Here is a 24,782-nt window from a genome sequence, read left to right on the forward strand (position 1 = left end):
AGTGGATAAAGAAAAAACTAATTGGGTAGTCGAAAATTGTATAATTTTACCAACTATATGTATGGATAAAAGCTCTCTAATAGATTGTTTTGGATCTGAATATGAGTTTTTCATATTTATATATGTTTTTCATTAAGTATTTATATATGTTTTTCAGTATTTGTTTTTATATATTTTTTTCATTAAGTATTTAGCTGATTTACAATCTTATGAAGCCACGATGCAAAAACTCTAAAACTACTCAAAAGTGACTAACAAAGGACAATTTTTTCGAATGGGATATTAGCTGTACAGCCCAGCAATTGATTTTTCCAGTCGATGAATACCTGACGAGCTTTTTCTAGAGAACTGAACAACCTAGCGTTTTTTGAGTCGTACATTTTGAAAAAATAATCACTCTCGATCAATTTTTCAGCTAAAATTGATATTGTTCTTAATTGCCGATCTTAATCCAACTTAACATGACTTGGCTATACTTCGCCACTCGGTTAGCACAAGCTTCAATTTTTTGAGTATTAAAAATGTAAAAGGTTACTTTGATTTGAACTGGTTCTGAAGTATGAAAAAAAAATTTTCAAAATTTTTTAGATATTTTTTGAATAAAGAATAGTAAAAAAAGAAAGTTCAACATAATTCTTAACACGTATTGTTGTTTTTACTCTTTGATGTAAGCATATTTTGACGAAAACGCATAAAAAAGAGGTGTTTTTTAAGAATGTTGCAAACAGGTATCTCAATATGTATTTTTTTATTTATAACTAGCGTTTCTTAATTATTAAGAAACTATTTATAAGTTTTAGGATCATGCTCGACAATAGGGGTGCCGTAGAGGATGTCTTATTTCGTCGTACTCTTTGAAAAAAAAAAATTGGGCAAAGACAAAAAAGAATTTGGAGAGCATTATGCTTTGATTCAAACAAACAAAAAATTAAATCATCATACTTTCTACTAAGCATCCACAAACGCACCAAAAGATGTACTCAACTGTACTTTTTTCTTATTGTTTGTTTTTTAAAAATAAGTTCTAGAGAAAAAATTTTCTTTCATTGATCTCATAAACAAATAACATAAATTACAGGATTGAAATCATTTTAACTAAAAAAAAATTGTATGAAATAAAGAAACACATGGATGAAGTATAGTGTAATGCTTTATTCTTATTATTTAATGCACGAAAAAATTTTAAGTTTAGGTAAAAATTATTGTTTTTTAATTATAACTTGTTGTTAGGTTAGACATATGGTTATCATGATCACTCTGCTACTGTCAACAAGTAATCCTGTGCAATATATTCCCTGCCTTGCTGCCTTGTAGAATTCGCTTTCAAAGCAAAGGCAAGAAGAATTGTTTTTTCTGTCATCAATAAAATCTAATACCTGCAATGCCTATGATAATATTTTTTTTTTGTCTTTTATATAGTTGAAGGTGTCTTAGTTATTGTATTAGCTCACCTGTAATTTATTGTATATGTATGTTTCTGATCTGCCTCAACCTCTGCAACGGTGTTCACTCACTCTAAAGTGTGAGTGAACTCCGCGCTCATCAAACTTACATTAGTTATTTGTATGCTTGTATTCTACCTTAACCTCTGGTGTGACGTTCCTTTACCCGTAATTAACTATATGTAAACCTGTCACTCGTATTCACACATTCATCTTAAGAACACAAAATTACATATCGTACGGGTATGTGAGCATTGCGCTAGAAGTTAATGGTGAGGAAACACCGCCCCATAGGTTTAAGCAGAACACAAACTTGTCTATTACTTATGTTTCTTTTTTCTGTCTAAACCTCTGGCACGGTGTATTTTACCCGTAAGTTTCTATATTTATGCTTGTGCTCTTCCTAAATCTTTGATACAGTGTGAGCAAATCTAGCAATTAGTAGCTCCAACTTCAAAACCTACGCTTACCTTATTTTCCAGTATTCTGTTAGATGCAATGTTTTCACAAATGCATTTCCAAAACATACGCATAAATTTTTTAAATTACTACTTTTAGAAAGTAACTTCTTTTAACTATTCCAGCTCAAATCAGGTTCTGGATTTTTACGATCACGCTGCTGCTGCTGGTATTATGTAACCCATTACTAACGTCTCTATGCCCCCTGCCTTGCAGGTTTTGCTTTTTTTAGAGAAATACTAGAAGATATAAACTAAGATTTTAAATATCTTTTCCGTTCTTGGTTGTGTAAAAGCTTGAGATAGTGTCTCAATAAAAGCACTTATTTTGGGCAGATACTAACTGCACCCTGGTACTGTCTTTTTTAAGGCATCCTTGTAAAATACTTTAAGAGTAAAAAAGGTTCTGTTAACCAGCTTTAATCCCTTTTTTCATCTGTTAGACCGGCAGAAAACAATGTAACTGTGTTATAAAGTTTCCTGCATATAATAAAAAAGGCTCGATCTTCTTGACTATACTCAGAGATTTTTTCTGTTAGCTCCTTGATAAAAGTTATTCAACTATTATATCCATGATATCTTGTTAAAACTCTTATATCCTGTTATCTCCTTATGAGGGAACAGCTCTTAAACTCAGTATAATGGTTAATGAGGCCGGCTGGTAGTTAGGTTTCCCGAGCTCTCTAGTAGCTCTAAAAGAGGCTGAATCAATTAGCTGTAAAATATCAGAGCAATAAAAGTGTCATGTTGCGCATTGATGATGTTGCTGTTATTGCTTTTAGTGCATTGCCGAGGCCATATAACAAGCATTAAGTTAAATCTATTAAAATAATTAGCAGGACTGAGTCAACTGTATAGCTTATTGTGTGGCACGTATAGCTTATTCTGTGCTCTATCAATGAATGGTTCAAGTTTCTTTTAAAATTTAACTATTACTAAAGTAGCGAAAATATTAAAAATAAAAAAATTACTACCACGATTTAACTGTTTTATTTTTCTTTCACAAATATTTGTGGTCTTTGAAGTAAATTTAAGTTGAATCTTACATCTTGCAAAATTAACCTTTTCTTTTTGCTTATTGTGAGACTAACTTAAATTTCGCTGCTCCTTCTTCAGATCTTATCATTGATAGGTGCTACTCTTTGAATTGCAAAGACTCTTATAGTCAAATGGTTTGTGGGTATACTTACGCATTAATCGTCATTAGCAATGATAGTTCTAACATTTCTACTCAATTTATGAGATGTTTTTTATTACCTCCTTTTAGAATCAGACGAAACGATTTGCAAAGATCTTCTCTTCTATTTAGACTATTAATTTTTATAGACATTATCTTCCTTTCATTTTAATTTAACAAATTAGACATTCAAATTACTCCAGCTTCTGATGCTAAAGTCATATCTCAATTATCTTTAACGGAATATGTTCTAGACAATATTCCTTTCAAAAGTGTTCTTTTCTTACAAAAGTGTTTTCTAAAATGCTCTTCAAATCTCCCCAAACTATTTAATATATGCTTGACTAAATCTTTTTTTCCTGCCTGCTGAAAAATAGCGTCCACAGTTCCAATTTTTGAAAACTATTACCCCTCCAACTATTTTCTAATCAGTCTTCTATTTATTATTAGCAAGGTCTTTAATTCTTTGATTAACCAATTTCTCATCTTATATCAAATAGATTACTGTCATAATATCAATACGGTTTTCAATCTTCTCATTATACGGCTAACTTGCAACTGCTGTGACAGAAACATTTTGTCTTGTATTAGATGGAAAAGGTAATTAAATTCCTTTTGCTCTTAATATATCTAAAGATTTTGATAAAGCTTGACATTCTGGTCTTCTCCAAAATCTTTTGAATGCTTTTGAATTTAGTAATGCTTTTGAGATTATCGAATCGTTTCTTTCTAACTGTTTTTTTAAAGTCATTTTTACCAATCGACATTCTTCTTCTTTTCCAGTAACTTCTGGAATACTTGACGGGTCTTTCTTTAATCTTTTTTGTTTCTAATTTACATTAATGATTTTCCTGACAACCTTTTATTTAAAGTTGATTTATTAGTGGATGACTCAAGTTTATACTCTTGTCGTAGCAATTGACTGTATAACTTCTCAATAATTCTTTATCGATAATTTATGGAGAAATTTTATGTTTTAATATTTCACCCTAACATAAAGTTCAAACGGCAATCTCTTTTAGTTAAGTTATACCGCGTTGTTTGTGGTGTTGGGTTGCCTATATTTATCTTTTAAATTCACCGAAACTAATTCGAGTAGTAAGGGAAATAATATAAAAAGAAATAAAGTAGGAACTGTAAATTATACTTCACGTACATATTGTACTAATGTGTGATTTAATTAATGTAGCCATTGTTTGTTGACAAGTGCAGAAACGTGTTAAAAACGTTATTAAATCTTATAATATTTTGGCACGTTAGTAAATTATGTTTACATTTTAATGACTGTACCCATGCAAACACTCGAATTTTAGTGTACCTATATTAGCATTTTGAGTGTAAAGCTGAGGTTTTACTCATCGGTTTCTAAGTAGGTCATTACTGGTCCATTAGTGGAGCAAAACTCCAATGAATTGCTAAAAAATGCCTATATAGGCCCATTGCAAATCCATTAAAATAATGTTTTTTTTTGGAAGTAACTATTAACAGATTTGTAATTATAAGTAACTGCTAAGGTAACTGCAATAGTTTAACTTGATATAAATAATATTTAGTGTAAAAATAGAGAATGAGTTTAAATTCTCAAACACAAACTATAAAAAAAAAACGCCATAATGTTGATTGCTGCAAGGGGTTAGGTATATAATTTATTGAAAGTATTTTGTTATATTTGATAAGTGTGTTTATAAATATTGCGTACCTGTTATTAAATACTTGTACACAAAGATGTAATATTTTATGCTCTCAAGATTCTCAAAAACTCTCGCAAAAGAAAAAAAGAGTTCTTTAATTCTTGAAAAATAAAAATCATCAGGAAATGTCAAGCACTTGCAGAAAGATGTACGTTGCACTGGATTACAGGTTATTAGTAGGAAGGTAATTGTGATGATAATTATAGTTCTTGAAGATTTATTTTACATCTAACAAAGTAAACAGTGTTTTAATGGATTTTAAGTGGACCTATATAGACAATTTTGAACGGTTCATTTGAGTTTTGCTCATCGGTTGCCACGTGGATCATTAGTGGCAGCCGTTCCAAATGTCTAGCCAATAATTTTTTTTCGCAGCTGCCACTAATGCTACACGAAGCAACTCAAATAAACCCCTAAAAATTGTTTAAAATAAAAATAAACCCCGAAAAACTCAAATAAACCCCTAAAAATTGTATATATCGGTCTACTAATATTCTTCTAAAGAATGTTTGCTGGGAAGTTACTTTGAAATCTGAAATTGCAAAACTGACATATTTACATAAAACATATGTCCACTTAGAATATGTCTAAAAGGAAAGTTGAAAAAATGTTCATGTTTGTATTCAGGCTATTTAGTTAAAAAAATAAAAAGACTTTCTTTACTAGACTGGAATACAGTTCCCAGCAAACATTGTTTTAGTGAACTGGCAGTGGACCATATAGGCTTTTTTTAGCGGTTCACAGGAGTTTTGCTATAAATAGTGAGCCGAAAACTTTTTGGCATGTTAACAATGACTAGTCAGTGGCTATGGCGTAAAAGTATATATACTTTTAGCGGCAGATTACTGGTCCACTAAGTAATCAATGAGCAAAACTACAGTAAGTAATATAGAATAAAATCTCACTAAAAGTTATAAAAAAAGCAAACGTTATAATTTTTAAATAACCTTGAGAAATTAAAGAAAATGGAGAAAACAAACATTACCATTTATTTCTTTAACCTGTTGTCTTCAATATATATTTATTTTTTTAATCCTTTTATTTAACCATAAAATCAAAAATTACAAATTTAATTATAATTTACAAAGTTAGTTTCGGTTTCTCTCAAATAGTTAAAAACTAGTCAGTGGAGTGACACCTCAATAAAATAAACAAATAAAACAAAAAAATTTTACGACAAGAAAATAGTAAAGAAAATAAACTACATTAATACAAGTAATAAAAAAAAAAGAAATTGGAACAATAATCAGAACAAAAAATATTAAAGGAGAAAGGCTAAGAAAAATGAAAAAAAAAGAGAGATGAGATGAAGATAAGATTAGTGAGAAAAAAATGTAAGAGAAAACAAAATTTTTAATGATATAAGTTCAGAATGATAAAGTAGGAGAAAAAAATTTTGGTAGAAAAATAATTTCGTAAAAAATTTCGTAAAAAAGCAAAATAAAGGCAAATTTAAGCTAAAAAAATATATACATACACTAATACATACAATATTAAAGTATACGCATTACATAGATTAGTTAAAAAAAGTAAGTATAAGATATAGAAAAAGCAACAACAACTAAATTGACAGAGAAAAATGCAAAAAAATAAATACATTCAACATTTTCTATATACATAAATACACAACATTTAAACAATGTACAAAATTAATCAAAATTGTTCTTTTTCTTTTCTTTCCATAAAGAATTAGTAGTAGAAAAAAATTTTCGAAAATGGAATTTAATAAAAAAGTTCTTTTTTATTAAATTCCATTTTCGAAGACTTTTTTTGTTCTAACTTTGTTTTTTTTGTTTTGTTTATTTTCTTGTTTTTTATTTTTATTTATTTAAAACCTCTATTCTTGTTTATACACTTTTTTTTTCTAAAATGTTTTTTATTTATTTTTTTTCTTCATAAGACTTTTTTTTTTACTTTTTACCGTCAAACAAACTCTTCCTCCATTTGCGATGTCATTGCAAAGTGAGTTTTTAATTTAAGATAATTATTGTATGACTGTTACAAAAGTATAACACACAAGTTTTTAATGAAAACACCTGCTTTCAATGATATAATCAAACTTTTCTATTACATGATAATAATAATAATAATACATTTCTCTATATTTATATCATAAAGATATCGTTTTTCTTATTTTTCAATGTTTATTTAATATATTTTATTTTTAAAAACTTTAAATTTTATTCAATTCTGTAGGTAAGTTTAACTTTGCAAAACACTCACAAAAATTGAAGCAAGTATTTGCAGCTTACCATAAGGTGAATCATTTGGAAAAAAATTTCAATCGCAATTGAAATGTGTGTTAACAAAACCTGTTATTAAGGGACATAAAGTATTTCAAATAAATTTACAAAGTTGCCATGCTCCCGTAAATAAGGGGATTATTTTTCTAACTGTGCACTAAATTAGAAAGACAACGGAACTTGATGATAATAGTAATGATCTTCAGCGAAACAAAAAATTAAGCCAAGTTTAAATAATGGTTTGAACACAAACCAATCAGAGTTTACCTTTTAATACGTTTTGTCAAAAGCAACTTTTAATACAATATAACACAATTATATTTCATTATATATATAACACAAACATATTTTATTACCTATATTATACAATCATCTTTTATTATCAATATAATAAAATCATTTTTTATTGCAAAGCGAAGAGCCGATGAAAAAATGTAGCATGTTTTCAAACATGTTAATCGTATCTGTCAATGTATACTCAATGCTGCTTTTGAAACAAGAATTAGACAAAAAGACGTAATATTGTTTATCAAACGTACTCATTAATGCGCTTTTAAATTTAGAAATAAAGTAAGAATATTTATAAATGATGCAATAGAAGTATGGATATAAAAAATTAATTATATCTATACCAAGCATGTATGTTAAGTAATCATCTATACATTATGCAAAGCCGTACCAAGGGCGGGGCCGGCCGGGCCGCGGCCTGAGGCGTCAAAATTGTGAGGGCGCAAACTTTAATAAAAAAAACAATAATCAGTTTATGAAACTAATTTTTACTGCGTCGCTACTGTTGATAAGAAAATTAATTAAAATTCCGCCTCTTGACAAAAACTCTTAAATATTAAAGCTCATATATTGAATAAAAAAGCGCCCTATAATATTAATATACCTTTGATAACTTTTGAGCATTATAATTCTATTATGAGTCGAACCCAAAAGTTATCTGGTGCTGAATTTAAGAAGAAAAGAAAACAGCGCCAAGAAAGTGACGAGAAACTACAAAACTGTTTCAAAAAGTGGTTGGTAACAAACTCAGTCGAGAAACAAATTATTTCAGAGGATATTTGTATTAAAATTAATGACAATTCAACAGATCCTATAATTGACTTTAATTAAATTCAGATCATCATTTGGAATTAATTGAAGAGGAGATTTTCATCAGCCTAAGTCAAGAAGAATTTTGCACAACTGATTTTGAACCAACCAGGAAAGATGAAAATGCCTAGCTTTCAGGCCCAGCTGAAATGGACGAGGATGAACTTCATTCAGAAATCTAAGAAATTCCAGTAGCCTTGGAAGAAAATTTTCAACATAAGGGTCCAGCAATATGGCCTAAAATAACGGACAAAACAAGATGCTTTTTGATTGAGCAATGGCCAGAGCAAGACAGAAGAGAATTTTTCCCAAACACGCTGTGTGATTTTGACAACAGAATGCGACACTTCAGCTCAAAATGGTATGAAAAAATTCATCTCAATGGTAAAAAATTTGTTCGCACTTGGCTGCAGTACAGCAATAAAAAAGATTCTTTATTTTGTTTTTGCTGTTTGTTATTTTTAACAACAAAAACCAACAATTTCTCAGAAATTTCTATAAGGTTTTGTGAATGGAAAAAACTAAACCCAAGAATTCCTGAGCATGAAAACAACAATGAACACCAAAGATGCTATTCTGATCGGAAAACTCTTGAAAAAAACCTCAAGGAAGGAAAGACCCTGAATTTTAATCTGTTGAGAGTTATTAGTGGAGAGATGAAAAAGCGGAGAGATATCTTAAAAGTGATTGTTGATGCAATTTTGTTCTGTGCCAAGAACAATCTTGCCCTTCGAGGAACAACAGAAGACATCGGTCAACAAAACAGTGGCATTTTTCTGAGCTTAATTGAGTTGATTAGCAATTATTATCCTTTAGTGGCTGAACACATTGCGTCCGTTAAAGCAAAAAAAACTACAACATCCTACTTTTCTCCTTGAATTCAAAATGAGCTGATTGAGTTACTTGGGCAGAAAGTCAGGAAAGAAATTTTGTCAAACATCAAAGAAGCTAAATACTACTCTGTTCTGTTTGACTGCACTCTAGATGTCTCCCACAAAGAGCCGATGACTCAGATCATCAGGTATGTCCGCATCAGTGATGAAACCTGCACAATTAAGGAAAGCTTTGTGGACTTCATTGAATCTCACCAAAAAACCGAAAAAGGTCTTGCAACAGAGATAACTGAAAAATTGGAGAAGGATGGTGTAAGCATTTCCGATTGCAGAGGTCAAGGCCATGACAATGGAGCCAATATGACTGGAAAATAAAATGGCGTCAAAGCTCACATCCATTCTCTTAATGAGTCAGCAAGATTTGTTCCATGCGCAGCTCACACTTTAAATTTTGATGGTGTTCATGCTGCTGAGGTTTCCCCACTCATGATTACGTTTTTTGGAAAGGTTCAAGCCATCTTTAACTTTTTTTCAAGCTTCACGTCAAGATGGGAAAAACTGATGAAAACGTTGACCATCTCATTAAAGGGAAATAGTGACACAAGATGGTCTAGCAAAAAAGAAGCAATTACACCATTGCACAGACAAATCAAAGATGTTCTTCAAGTTTTGGAATCCATTATCCACAATCCCATGACAAATGCTGTCACAGTTAGCAGTGCAAAAGAACTTCTCATTCAAATTGATTTCAGTTTTTTGTGTTTGTTGGATTTCTGGTGTCAAATTCTTTCTCTAATTGACCGGGAAAACAAACTGCTTCAGTCAAAAACCATTTCAATTGACATTGCCTCAAAAAAAATGAAATGATTGAAGGCTTCCATTTAGAATTTTTAAGATGTTGGGGTGGACAACATTATCAAAGATGCCACAGAAAAAGCTAACCAGAGCGGAATTGATGGTGGCTTTCCAATCGAGAGGAAGCGCAAAGTGAAGCGGATGGCACTTTATGAAGCTGAAGATGACTCTCACCTTCTCAAAGCAGAAACAGAATTCGGATCTCAGTGCAACCTTGTGTTTGACAGCATTGTTACACAAATTGAGTGGCGGTTTGAAGCTGTATCCTGCTGTATCCTCTGATTTTGACTTCCCCAGTGGGCATTCACTCTCTAAAAGTTCAGTGGATGAACTCAAGAAAAAAGCTGCAAATTTATCTCAAATTTACAAGGCAAAGATTTTTCCGATTTCCAGTCAGAAATAGCAAGCTTTAAATATCAAGCTTTAAATATCAAGCTGCCGCAATGATAGACAACTTTAAAAAATCTAGACCGATCGACATTTTGCAGCTCACTCATAAATATTCTTTGACCAATGCTTATCCCAACACAACAATTGCTATTCGCATCTTCCTCACCATACCAGTCACAGTAGCTACGTGTGAGAGAAGTTTTAGTATACTTAAGCTCATAAAACACTATATGAGGTCAACAATGGGCCAAGAACGTTTGTCTAGTTTGGCTATAATTTCAATTGAAAATGAAGTGGCAAACAACATTGATTTTGATGATGTCATTAGTGATTTGCCTCAAGAAAAGCCAGAAAAGTGGCATTGAACTAAAGTTTGTGCAACCTTAATGACAAATTTTACTTATAACTTGATGTGATAAATTTTGTGATCAATAAATCATTTTTTTCGTTTAATTTTCTTTTTTTCTTTTTTTTTAAGGAGGGGGAGGGGGAAGGGAGGGGAAGAGGGGGCGCAATTTTCTTTTCTTGCCCGAAGCGCAAAATTGGCTCGGTACGGCCCTGACATTATGCAACACCAAATTTAGTTTATAAACAAAACAAAAAGAATGCAAGATTTTCTTCGTAGAGTCTTTGATAAAACCAAAAACTAAATTAGCTCTGTGTGTTTACTGAAAGTCGTCTCAATTTTCTCATTTTCCATTTTTTTAATAATATTTGCTTTGTGTAATTGATTGATTTTACCTTGCTCGATAAAGTAATAATCCTACAGGAAAGTTGTGAAAAGATCCAAAAAACCATTGCTCGGTAAAATGTTTTACAAATAAACTCTAAAAAGACTTTAAAAAACGCTTCTAAGTTTGTAAATAAATTTTTAAAAAAGTAGATTTTGCGGAGTGGCTTTTTATAAAAAAAAGACATTTATTTTAGTTTCATAAAAAGGTCAAAAAAGTACAATAGTTTTACTTGTGATTTTCTCTTTAACTTTTTATTTTGCTGTTTTTTGTATTGTGTTGTATTTTACTGTGTGATCATAACGTTTATTTAAAAAAATAAGATTTTTTACTTTTGATTTATAAATTTTGAACTTTTTTTTTAACCTGCAATTGCATACTGCTTTGCTTTTTACAGTGCCCTAATAAAAACTCATAAGTAAAAAGTCAACTTTTATGTAATATTATATAATGCAACTTTTGTGTAATATTATATAATGCAACTTTACCTAACGGATTAATGCCCTATAATTCGTTATTAGGTAGAGTTTCTGCTGTTATAATTGATTCAGGAATTCTATAATGTTATCTTTTTTAAAAACCGAAATGACATATCATTAATTTTCACATTAATAACTCTTGCCATTTCAACATTTTTTACAATATTGTAATTCAAATTATTATAGTAAATTTATTAGTACTTTTAATTTTTTTTTTAATAAGTTATTTGCTTTTTAAATAAATATAGTCTAAAAGAGAGGGTTGAAACTTTACGATAGCCTTTAAATTCGAAAAATACCGGTAGAAATGTCATACAGATTTCATTTATGTTAGAGTTACTTATGTCATGTGTTTATGTAATTAATTTCATAAATCTGTAAATCTAAAGATGTAAAAAGACATTTTAATTTCTAAAAGTCGAAAGATGTTAATTTCATACTTTTTAAAAAAAGAAATAAACATGGTAAGGTTTTTTAAAACCCTTGTCATACTTTTTTATTTTGAAACCGTGCCATTTTTGAGACTTGGGATGTTTCACATCTCCCACGTCACAATTCTTTCCCCTCACCCGTATTATGTAAACAAATTTATAAATAAAAGCTGTTCCTTGGTTAATTTTTGGGTAAGATTAAAGCTAAAGGTTGTACGACTTAAAGAACTAGTTTATTTAGTTGTACTGTCGCCATGTGGATCATAATATTGAAATAGCTAGTCAAAATATTAAAGCGTTGCTCGATTTTCCTGAAATTTTCGGGCAAATAAGTTTTGATGTTAATGATTAAAAGTTTGCAAAAAAAAAAAAAAAAAAGAACAAATTTAAACAGGTTTTATTAAAGCATCAAAGGATTTGAAAAAAAATATTTTTAAAAATTAAAAAACTTTTAATACAAGCTTTAATGTTTAAAAATGGATCGAATGATAGAAAATGGTGTTAAATATACAAAAAACATTTTATTTCAGTTATATTCAACCGCCTCTTCGCTGAAATTTTTATTATCTTTGAATTCCGTTTCCTGGGCATTTGCATCGGAATATTCATAATCTTCTGCCATAGGGCACCAAGAGGACATGTTATCAAATTGTGCGGCCGTGGCGCAGTGGTTAGAACGCTTGCTTTATAAGCAGGAGATCCAGGTTCGAAACAATCTCTGGACATATTTTCGCGTCACGGTAAGGAAGGAGGCGTGAACTTCCTGGTTAAATGCACTTCCGCGGTGCTCTGTGACAAGACCGTCAGGACTTCTTGGGGCACCTAAAAAAAAAAAAATAAAAAAAAAATAAAAAAAATAAGGACGATGATTAAATGTTTCAAAGAAACATCAAGCGGTATTTCCGTTGTTTGCGCTGCCGAACCTTTGCTTTAGCAAGTCGACTTAAAATCCGAGTTGATGTTTGACAACTTTTTGAATGCTAATTTTCATCTATGAATTTCTCTTGCTTAACTTCTTCTCCGGGTGCTTGCCACTTTTTTGTATATGTATATATATAGATATATATATATATATATATATATATATATATATATATATATATATATATATATATATATATATATATATATTATACACACACACATATATATATATATATATACATATATATATATATATATATATATATATATATATATATATATATATATATATATATATATATATATATATATAAAATATATATATATATATATATATATATATATATATATATATATATATATATATATATATATATATATATATATATATATATATATATATATATATATATATATATATACAGTACTGTGCAAAAAAAGTAGCACCTAAGAGAATTTTAGTATATTCAAGATAAAATGTCAAACAAAATGAAATTAAAAGAAAAATATAGGTAAATATTAAATTGTGTAATATAATACAAGCTTTATTAAAAACATTTAAATTTATAACTATAAATTGAGACGTAATTAATATTTAGTGTGACCACCTTTATTTACAATAACATCTTGGAGTCTTTTATTTATACTTTTATACAGATTTTCAATAAATGTGATGGGGATATTATACCATTCTTCTTTTAGATCATTCCGAAGCTCATTTACATTCTTTGTTAAGCAACCTTTCCATCTTCTTTTTGTCTAAGCAGTCCCAAACATGTTCACTTATATTCAAATCAGGGCTCTGAGGATGCCAAGGCATGGTTTGAAGCACTCACTCCTCTTTTAGATTTCACAAATAATTTTTACTAATTTGCAAGTAGGGGAGACCGGGGCTAGTTGGCTCGGTTTTTACTCTATGAGCTCTGTTGCCCTAACAGTACATTTTTTTAAAAATATTAAAGTGTAGTCTAAAAGAGTATGGATTAGGGTAACTTATAAAATTTACATTTATTTACAAAAAAAAATTCTTTAAGCCTTTCCGGGCTCTCAAAAAAAAAAAAAATTTGCGCCAACTTACCCCACCACGGGGTAAACTATAAAAATGATTGGCACAAACTATAAAAATAATTATTAATGCACCATTAAGTGCAAAATTGATAGAAATTTATTTACTATTAATTTTTGCAACAATTTTATCCCAAAATTTAATATTACTTTTAGTTGGTACCAAATATTCGTCCGTTAAAGCCAAACAGGAGCACACTTTTTATCTGTGAAAAAAAAACAAAAAATAATTTTTTTTTAATTTTTTTTAAAACATAAATTTTTTCAATATTGTTAAAAATTAAAAAAAAATAATAATAATTTTATAAAAATATTTATTTTTTTCCATAATAAATGCTGAGTCAACTTACCCCGTGAAAAATTTGTCAACTTACCCCGAAAGCTTTTTTTTTAATAAACAGTCTATAGATTCTGAAAAACGGCAGCTTTAAATAAAAAGTCTGACTGGATATAGTAAACTAATTGTTACTGGAGCTTTTACAATAATTTTTTTTTCATACGACTAACTATTTTCTTTGTAAAGTAAAAAGGAAGCGATGTACTAAAAGTTACGTTTTTATCCAAAAAACGCATAAATCTCAATATCTCCCATGCGCATGCGCAAATCCTAACAATACTACAGTGAATGATGAAATGATCAATAAGGAAGTTTCTTTTTAATTTTTTTCATTTTCTGATTAAAGTCTCTAAAGATAAACGATTAATAAGCGATTACATAATTTTCTAAATTTTATCAGATAAATCATCTTTTAAGTAAGTCTTGCATTTTAGGTTTTAATAAACCCTTTGATTTATATCAAAAGCAAAACCCTTTATTTCTCCATCAAATGCAAAATAGAGCCTTTTTTTTATAACGGGTAATAAATTGGCAGAAAAATCGTAATTTAGAAATCCGAATCCAAATTTGTTTTCAGGAAGTTGTTAGACTCAAGGTGAGATTTAAAAAATAATTTCTAGCAACGCGATTTTTAAATTGTTCATAGATTATTAAAATACTATGACAAGAATGTTTTTTGAACCATAAACTTTAAAAGAGTTTAAGAGAGAGTTAATTTTTGCAACCGAAAGCAGTATGTTTTAGATGCCTAAAAATGGGTTAACTTGTGATGATAGAAAGAGTACGGTCAAATCCGCATAAACATTTTAAAGTTTCCACAGTAACCCGTATAAATACATTAACAGTTAAACTTTAAACGTACAAACATATTACCAATAATTATAGAACTAAAATCCACTTATATCATAAGTTTAAAATCATAGAATATTCCAACATTTTACCTAAAAAAATCACATTCCTCCTTGATTTCTAAGGAAAACACAAACAGTAATCTAGATAAATTTTAGATATGCATTGTTCTCGAGCATTTCGTTGCAAAAGCTAACGGTATTTCTCAGTTTTGAACTAGAGATAAGCCTTGTGTAATTAAAATAATATTTGTTTGTCTACCTTGCTTCTCCCAATTTTTTTAAATATGAACTCACATACCTACATCTCTTCTATATAAATAAAGTTGTTAACTTCCCTCTATTCTAATACAGGTCAGACTTTGTTATCTTCATTTCGTTTTAGTCACAACCATTATATATAAGTCAACTTTTTTAAATCAGCCAAAATCACATAAGCTCTATCTGCGTCATATAGTTTCTGCTTTGAGGAAAGCTCATATGCACCGTAAGAATCCAAAGAGAACGCTGCCAGCAACGCTTGCTAGACTACATTTGCATCTTGCTTTTAAGGTTACAGCGTCATAAATCAAATGAGCGGTTTTTTTAAGAAGAACTGGTAAAAGTAGTTCCAACTTTTTTTTTTCATTTCCAAAATTGTGGATTCAATGCAACAAATGCAGCAAACTATATCACCGCAAGTGATGTTGCCTAACTTATGACCGAGATGAATATTACGAGCTCGACACATAAATCATCAACTTCATATGCAACATGTGTATTCTGTTGTAGTTACGTATAAGATACTGTTAGGTAATTTTCGGCTTTAATGTACGTTAGTTTTGTAATTGTTGAAATGTATTTAAACTTGTTTAAAAGAGTGTAAAAAATACGTTCATAGTCACCCAAGATGACGGTGCTTTTTGAGTACTGTTATGTTTTAAACAGAAGAAAGGTTCATTTCAATTATCAGTAAAAAACAAATAAACATTTAAAATTAAATGCAAGGCTTCGTAACGCAAAAATAAGTAATTAACAATTAAAAGCAAATACAAAAAACAAAATGTTCATTCTAACTTCAAAATAAGAACTGCAACAACATAAAATAAAAAAGGTTTGACTTCTAATATACTTTTACTTAAGATTTGAATTGAAGTCATTATTAGAATTAGTTTAAATTAGTATCTAACTTTATGTATTTAAAAAAATATATAGAAAATATAAAAAATCAAATGAAACTTTCATGCTTTGACATTGTATAAACACATTTCTTATGTATCCTGGTTGTGGGAAGTCTCTCCATCAATTTTAACAGTATAATAGTAGTTGGCATCACTCAAATACCGTTTAATTGTTATTTTTGTCCATTTTTGAAGTGTTAATGGTTTTGAATAAAAGTAATAATTACCATTGCCGTTTACTGGGACATCAATTTCCACCATCAAGGTATTACTAAAAGATATAATGGCAATTCTGTTTCCGTAACTACAACAACTAATTCCATTAGTAATGTGAATTAGGTTTGCATTTATACTTAAAATTGAATTTAAATATAGTTTAAAAGATACTGTATATTCCTTAGGCATTGTTATTGTTCTTGGAAGTTATGATCATTTCCTCATTTGTGAGGAACATCTCTAAAAAATTGAAATATTTAAATTTAATTATGGCATGTAAATAGTTGATTGTTATAAAATTATGTTATTAAACAAAATGATTTACAACAACAGCATGTCCAGATTTGTTTTAGTTGTTCATAGTAGATTAGTATTATACTATTTGATTAGTATAACATGATTTGATTAGTTTAACATAATGTAAATTATTAAATAACTAAATGCATAACAAGTGCAGTTTGCTTGCGGTCGAAGTGTTAATAGTGCTAAAAAAGTTTTTATTAGAACTGATAAGCAGCTGTATTTTTATTACACGATATTAAAAATTTCGGTCAGAAAAGTATATTGAAAACTTTTGCCAGAAGAGCAAAACAGAAAAGAAAATATCTAATCACGTAACAAAAAAAAATTGACCTGGGCATTTTTTGTTTTATAATGATAAGGATAATTTCCTTTTCCGTTCCGTTCAGCAGAAAATTTTTTGTAAGTGGAAATTCGCCTTTACATTGTAAAGATTTAAAACGAAACTTAGTGATATATATTCTGAAGTTTGTAAAAATGGTGCTCAAACAATTCGTAACAATTGCACAAGAAATTTAAGTATTTATATATTTACATGTATAAATAAAGAAACATATGTGTGTATGTAATGTGTGTATGTGTATGTAAACATATAAATAAAGAAGCATATGTGTGTATCTAACATCATACATGAAAATTGAAAAACAAAAAATAATACTGAGTTATGAAGTTTATTTCGGAACTTATAATTATTTTTAATTACCGTAAAATCGCCTAAGTTCGGTCACTTAAGCTTTGAACATTTATTTATCACGCATAAATAAAAAAATTTCAGTTATTTTTCCTGAAACTTACAGAAAATTGTTTTGATAATTGATATTGTAAAAATAAAAAAATGAAAAATAAAAACTTGTACTCAATATTTTGTTTAAAATGAAAACGTCTACTTTGACCAAACTTTTAATACCACCTCATAAGATCGGCCACTATATAAATACTAATAATGAATTACAAACTTAACGTCACAAGTAATGAAAACTAATTTTTAAATGCTGTTTTATTATAAAATTATGATATAAATTCGGGTAATACCAGTAACTAAGGAGGGCTTCGCCCAGGGCTCGGCAAAAAAAGTCTTTAGGGGCACCAAAGAAAACAAGAAGGAGCACTAAGAAAAGATCTTTTTAAATATAAGTAGTAGTATTTTTAATTTTTACGGTAATTGTTCAACTATTTTATTACTTTGGTCATAATAACATTTGCTACACCACTGGTTAATAAAATTAAAAATAATTTTTCAATTAATTTACAAAAGGTTTTTTCAATTAATTATTAAAACACTAGTTTGCTTTAAATGAGCTTTGTATATTTATTGGCTATTCTTGCACATACCGTTGACCATAGTCGAACTCCAATATCCACACAATCATTCGTCACAGGATTCGCAACGCATCCATAATTGTTGTTGAGCTGTAATTTTATCACCAAACAAAATATCACAAGCTTGACATTTTTTAAAACTCAAAGAACCGTCAGTTAATTTTGAAATTATGAGTAAAATTTTTCTCATATAAAATATCATGGTGCGTATCCATTTTTAAAATGTCAAAATTTACTGGTAAATTTACAGGTAAAGTTACTGGTAAATTTTACATTATTAACTACACTTAATAACTTTTCACAATATTACTGCTAATTGTCTCCTTCGTTGTTTATCCTTGTATGACCAAAGTTAGAGAATTTCAAAACTTCACTGATTTTTTTAAAAAAGTGGTTAATTTTCAAAAGTTAATAACTTTTTTTTTGTAAATATAATTAATTTGGTAATTCTTAATATTACTAAGATTAAATTTGATCATTTATTTTGATAATTTGCTTATTTTAGATTTTAAAAGTATGCATTTTTTCAAATTGTTGTTTTGCTTAAAAATTATTTAAGCAGGTTGCATATAAACATTTTCATTTTTTTCATAGAATAATTTTTACGAACTAATTACAAAAAAATTATTTGAGAAGAAAAAGTTTGTAAAATTTTAATTTAGCATGCTTTTTTATATTTTTTCTTAAATGACGGTATAATTAAAATTAAGAAAAAGAAAATAAAAAGACTAAAATTTTAATTCAGTTAAACACAAAAAAAAAATTTAATTTATAATTTTTACTTATAATAATAAAATTAATAATACAATATTAAAACAAATTTGAAAATTTTTTCAACTTGATACGCCAACAAATATTTTCTAAATATCTAGAAAAAAAATGAAACTTTTAATAATTAGCTCATTTAATGAAATTTTATTTTAGATTAAAAATAGTATAAAAAAAGTGGTTATCAACTTTTTTCCTAATTTTAGTATTTATTTTTTTTTTATTAGTTGTTTAGATGCTCTAAGAAGTCCTAATAGTCTTATTATTGTGGACTGTGGAGTAGCAGTTGACCTCTGGCTCACTGTGCGATGGCGCTAAATATGCCCAGAGCTCGCTCCGAACTCAGGATCTCTTGTTTATAAACCAAGCAGTCTAACCACTGCGCCACGGCTACTTTAACTATAATGCTACTTTGAAAAAATACATTTAATTAGAAACATTATTTAATATACAAAAAATATAGTTTTTTATCGTTTTTAATTATGCATAGTTTATTAAATGGATTGGTTATATATATATATATATATATATATATATATATATATATATATATATATATATATATATATCACGAAAAATTTTAGAGAGCTTTCAAATATTTAAAATAAGAATTTCATATTAATTTTTTATATAAAATTTCTTCTAGAAAGATTATGATTCTCTTTTAATTATAATTTTATTGATTGGGTAATTTAGGAAGAAAATTATTGGCTTTACTTGGTTTATGGAATGGGATAAAACTATTTATGAAAGCAGGATACTTTATGTAATGGGAACGTAAACGTTAGTGAGCCTAAGAGTTACCTATCATTCATATATCCAGATAAATATGTTGCGAATTTTTCGTTGTATAGACCATATTACCACCAACTTTTGTCCATATATTTATTTGATTTATAAATAATCTATAAGAAACAAAAATTACAAATGCCCTGTAATCAAATAAAAAATGCCCTGTAATCAAAACAAAAGTTACAAATGCCCTGTAATCAAAAAAAAAAACCGTGGCGCAGTGGTTAGAGCGCTTGCTTTAAAGCAGGAGATCCAGGTTCGAAACGAGCTCTGGACAAATTTTCGCGTCACGGTAAGGAAGGAGGCGTGAACTTCCTGGTTAAATGCACTTCTGCGGTGCTCTGTGACAAGACCGTTAGGACTTCTTGGGGCACCTAAAATAAAAATTAAAAAAAAAAAAAAAAAAAAATATTGCGACTCTGACGTACTAAATGATGAAAATGTTGCATGAACATCTTTATATTGTATCGTTGAATAAAAAGAAAGATTTGAAAGAACCTTGGTGTTGCAAATAGTTGGTATCAGAAAACAACTTTAGGGAAATAACTCAGTCCGTAACCATTGAGTATACTCATTTTTCCATCCCATACCCACTCTAACCAGTTTTTTCCTCTTTCTTTTCCATTTCCATCAAGTTTTTTTCAATTAAAATGTTACAGAATAACATCAGATAAACTAATTAAATAAAATATCTTGTATTTTAACCATTTTTTATAATTTCATAAATTTTAACTGTCTATGGTTTAACTTTATTGTTACGCATGGCTATTCTGTGTTGAAACCACGCAGAAACAAAAGTCCATGAAGTATTTTTGAGAAAAATATATGCAATCTTACAAAAATAGGAGACTTGCACAAGATTGGGAGATGGTAAAAAAGTGTATACAATCGGTTTTTGGACCTTATCTATAAAAGAATGATCATCATCAAAACAACAGTCCGAATATAACAAAAGTATTTCATACAGAGATAAATAAGAAATTTGTAGAGGTAAAGAATACAAAGAACACAATAAGAAAAAGCAACTTTAGCAGATGCAACCCTTGCAATTAAATGTAGCCCTTGCTTCGCCACCTCAACCTATAATTGCTGCAACTGTAAGATAGAATCTTACAGTTGCAGCAATTATAGGTTGAACGCGATGAAGTTCAGCTCCCTTTAATTGTTAATTACTCGAAAATTACTTAACAGATTTTTGTAATTTTTTGACACAGAGAAGCTAATTGAATTATTTTTTCTTGCTTTGAGTTACTTTTTTTGAGGTGGCTATCCATCTTTTCTTAAAATCTTTTTTTTATTGTAGCTAATTTCTTGCTTTTTATTAAGGTTCTTTTTATAATTTATCAATAACTTTCAATAAATCGCTGCTCAGGACAATTTGAGGGATTTGCTTCCTTAAGAACAAATTCGACGCCATTTTGTTCATACCATTCTAGAGACTTCTTGGAGTTATGAATTGTAATCAAATCAGGCCAAAATGTTTAAGTTTTTTTAAGCATTCTTTTATATATAATTCTGCATTCTATGTTTTACGAGTAATGTATGGTGTTCTTTTTAAACCACAGAAGCAGATTGCTTGCCAGATAAGGAACTTGGGAGCAAATTTTTCAGTTTGAATATACTTGAATTACAACAACAATTGTTTGTTGTTTGTTGCAATTGAATTGCAACAAACAACAAACAACCTTTCGACTGATAAAAATATTGCTGCCTTGGCAATTGTGAAAAGTCTTTTTTGCAAAAGGCTTCATCGTCTTCAATTTTTTTTTTTTTAGATGCTCCCAGAAGTTCTTACGGTCTTATTACAAAGCACCGCGGGAGAGCATTTATCTAGTTGACGCCTCCTTCCTTACCAATGTCATTTATTGGGCTGAAGCCTGCGTTGAACCCGGGACCTGAGTTCTGAGCCAGAACTTTAACCACTGCGTCACGGCTGCTCGTTATTATTTAATTATGCTTAAGTTTTCTCGGTTTAAAAGTTTATAAAGTTTATAGCTTTTTTGAATGACAAATTGCCTTAATTTCTCCATTAATTAATCGCTTTCGAGTTTTCTTTATATTCTTGAGATCTCAGTACTTTTTAAATGTAAATTTGAAAAAAAAAATCTAAATATGAATTTCCTATGTATATATGAAAATTAAAATGCAGCCAAAGCTTGACTGCATTTAAATGTTCTCGCAAGATCTCTCTGCGACTGACATGGATTTGCCTCTATGGAGCGAATGATTGATTTTGCTTTATATTTATCTTTAAATCCTTTCTATTTCAACTTCCAACTTCTCTTTTAATTGATTGAGTCTGTTTATATCACCGCAAAAGAAATCCAATTGATGATCGAGAAACACAGCTCAATTTTGAAATACCAATTGGTGACAATGAAGGATTTTAAAGGAAATTTTTTAAAGCTTTTCTTCGATTTAATATTTGTTTACTCTAATATTTTAATCTAATAGATAAACAATACTTATTAACATTATATTCAAACAATAACGCAGTTTCAAAATGTGCAAAAAATTAAAAGTAGTTTTTCAGTAATTAACAATTCAAAGATGCTGAATTTCATGATGTTCAACCGATAGCTAGTCAGCCGTAGAACAATAAAATCAAAAACAGTATTTATTTTCAGCAAATAAGTTATTATTTTAAAGATAGGGTATTAGAATTTTATTGATTTAAGACTCAAAGACCTTACTATAATAGAGAAAAGTCACGTTGGACCTTGGTTGAAGTTGGTTGGTCGTTGGTTGAAGGGGTGAGAGTGTACTCCACAGTTTTTTAAAATTTGGAGCATCGATTTAATTTTCAAGTAGGCAGAAAAACAAGATTTAGTCAAGCATTTATTAAATAGTAATCCAATAAATTATTTGAGGAGAACGCTTTTGTAAGACTATGACAATATTGTCTGAACCATAAACCTCATTAGAGTTTAACTAAGCAACAACTATAATACCAGAGACCGGAGTGGTTTGCATGTCTAACCATAGATTTACTAGTTTAACTAAAATGGCAGACCATTAAATTCAAGAGTTGAAATAGACAAAAAGCTTTTAGCGAATAGTTTTGCTTTATCCTGGGTAAGGATAGTAAGATCATATCCAAGATGGAATTTTCGATTTGCATTTGTTAATGGCACTGTTGAAAGTTTTCTAAAGGTCTTTAGAGCCTAACATCTGCGATAAGATACAAGATTTATAAGAATAATTAAAAGAATAATAAAAAAGCGTTTATTCTCATGAAATTTGTGCTTGTGAAAGAGGTGAAAAGAATGATTATGGTTAGATATTGTTGCTGCTCAAAAAGGTGAAAACCATGTAGTAGAATAAGGCTTTACTTGAAACCAGTGAGAAGAAATAAAAACTTCCAAACTTTCCTGGATCACGAAGGTGAAGTAGGAAACGCATTTATCAGTTATGAGACAAAAGACATTAGTCCGAGGACCGTCACGAAAAAAATTAACGAAAAAGATCCGAGTAAGCTTCAGAGTAGTAGTAAATAGTGTAACGATGTGAATTCGAAGAAGAAGTACAAGATAAAATAATTATAGAAATGTTTGCTTGGTTGGAATCATCTCAGCGAAACTAAACACAAGCTAGGGTCAGTTGTTATGAATTGCATAGACACTATCATTGAGGCACTAGCAAAGTCTATTAGTAGAGTCTATAAGATTCAGCGCATCATAAACATGTAACATAAATTTACATTTACGTCACCATAATAGATGATAAGGAGTGCAATTCTGGTAAACATAATTATTCTGCTTAGCTTTAAAGTCTTTGCTCAAAAGCCCTTCTACAAGACAGTAGCTATATGCAGTTAACGTCTGTCTGAGATGGGTATTTTTATCAAGACACTATCTTTAGCCATTTTTTTCAGTTAGGAGCCCTAAGTGAAAGCTATTTTAAGCCAGAGTTTATTTCTCCTAGCTTTTGTTAAGAAAAGCAAATCTTTTAAGGCAGCTGGACATGGGGCAGGTAATACTGCGTTAAATGATAGCAGTTGCAGGGTGATTGTTATCATTTGAAATGAAGAAAAAGTAAAATACCATTCCGCCTAAGCGTTTTTATATTAGAAGATCTATAAAAAAAGATAAAACATTTCTAAGAAGGGTGCGGTTGGGCAATGACCTTAGGCACCGGATGTAAAGTGGCGCTGCAGGCGTACTTATTTGCACATTATCTAAATTTAGCGAAAATTGTTATGTTGGTGACACAAGAAAAATTTTCATTTAACTTGCATAATTTTAAGTTTCCATAATTTTACTTTAAAATTACTATCTTTTTTCTTAAAGAAAAGAAAAGTTACTAAACTATAATATTTTTGTTTTATATTTTTTTTTTTTTTTTTTTTTTTTTTGAATTTCAAACTATACTTTGCTATACAATGCCCTTATGTTCGAAAATAGTGTTGGATTAATAGTGGATTAGCAACAAGTACTTATAAAGACAAACTCAAAAGTAGCTTTATTTAGTGACCAACACTTTTTGCGTACTACTCAAGCGCTGACTTGGAATTGACTGGTTTTGAACTCGTTTTGTACAAAGGTCCGGGTTTCAACATTTCATTTGACACTCTAACCATTTAAGCTGCCATAAAATCTTTAAGCTCAATCCTTATAGATTGAGTTTATTAATCAACAGTTAAGTTGTTTTCTTTGTTTAGAAGTTTTTTTTGTGATAAAAGAATTAGAGAAATGTCGCCCTGTATCATCTTTGAATAATATTTAGCTTGAATATAGGATCTTACATTTACTTTTTTTATTTAATTGTAACAATTGTTACAGTGTTACACATTGTTTGGAAACAAATCGTATTAAAATCCATAAAGAAAACATTGCAAAGATACGTGATCATGCATAAATAAATATTTGGAGAAGAGCACATGAGTAATTAACCAATCAGTGTTGAGTTTGTAACACTTATTGGGGTCATTAATTAATAAGTGTTAAGCTGTTAACGTAAATAAGAAGTTTTCTTGTTCAAATAGCGTTATAACGAAGTTTTGTTACGGTTAAATTACTTTTAGAAACACTTAAATTTACAGAGATTTACTTAACTTGTTGCAGATTTTATTGATTACTACTTAATTAATTAGTGCAAAATGTCTGAGCACAATGATCTTATCAAAAAGAAACCATTTGTCTAAGAATATAGAAAACGGAAGACAGAAAAAGAAAATAACTTCAAATAACAAAAAGGTGTATGAATATAGATTTAACACAACAAA

General features: G+C 29.2%; 1 protein-coding gene across 1 annotated transcript; it reads left to right on the forward strand.

Moving 5' to 3' along the window:
- The first annotated feature begins 8,447 nt into the window (after positions 1-8,447).
- Positions 8,448-8,987, forward strand: LOC136089925 (zinc finger MYM-type protein 5-like). The gene has a single exon (XM_065816025.1). It carries the CDS (start codon positions 8,448-8,450, stop codon positions 8,985-8,987), a length of 540 nt encoding a protein of 179 aa, XP_065672097.1.
- The last annotated feature ends 15,795 nt before the right edge of the window (positions 8,988-24,782 follow it).

The sequence above is a fragment of the Hydra vulgaris genome, chromosome 13, assembly GCF_038396675.1.
Source record: "Hydra vulgaris chromosome 13, alternate assembly HydraT2T_AEP".
Classification (NCBI taxonomy): domain Eukaryota; kingdom Metazoa; phylum Cnidaria; class Hydrozoa; order Anthoathecata; family Hydridae; genus Hydra; species Hydra vulgaris.

Coding starts and splice junctions, on each gene's coding strand:
- LOC136089925 (XM_065816025.1), top strand. CDS start 8,448: ATGCGACACTTCAGCTCAAAATGGTATGAAAAAATTCATCTCAATGGT.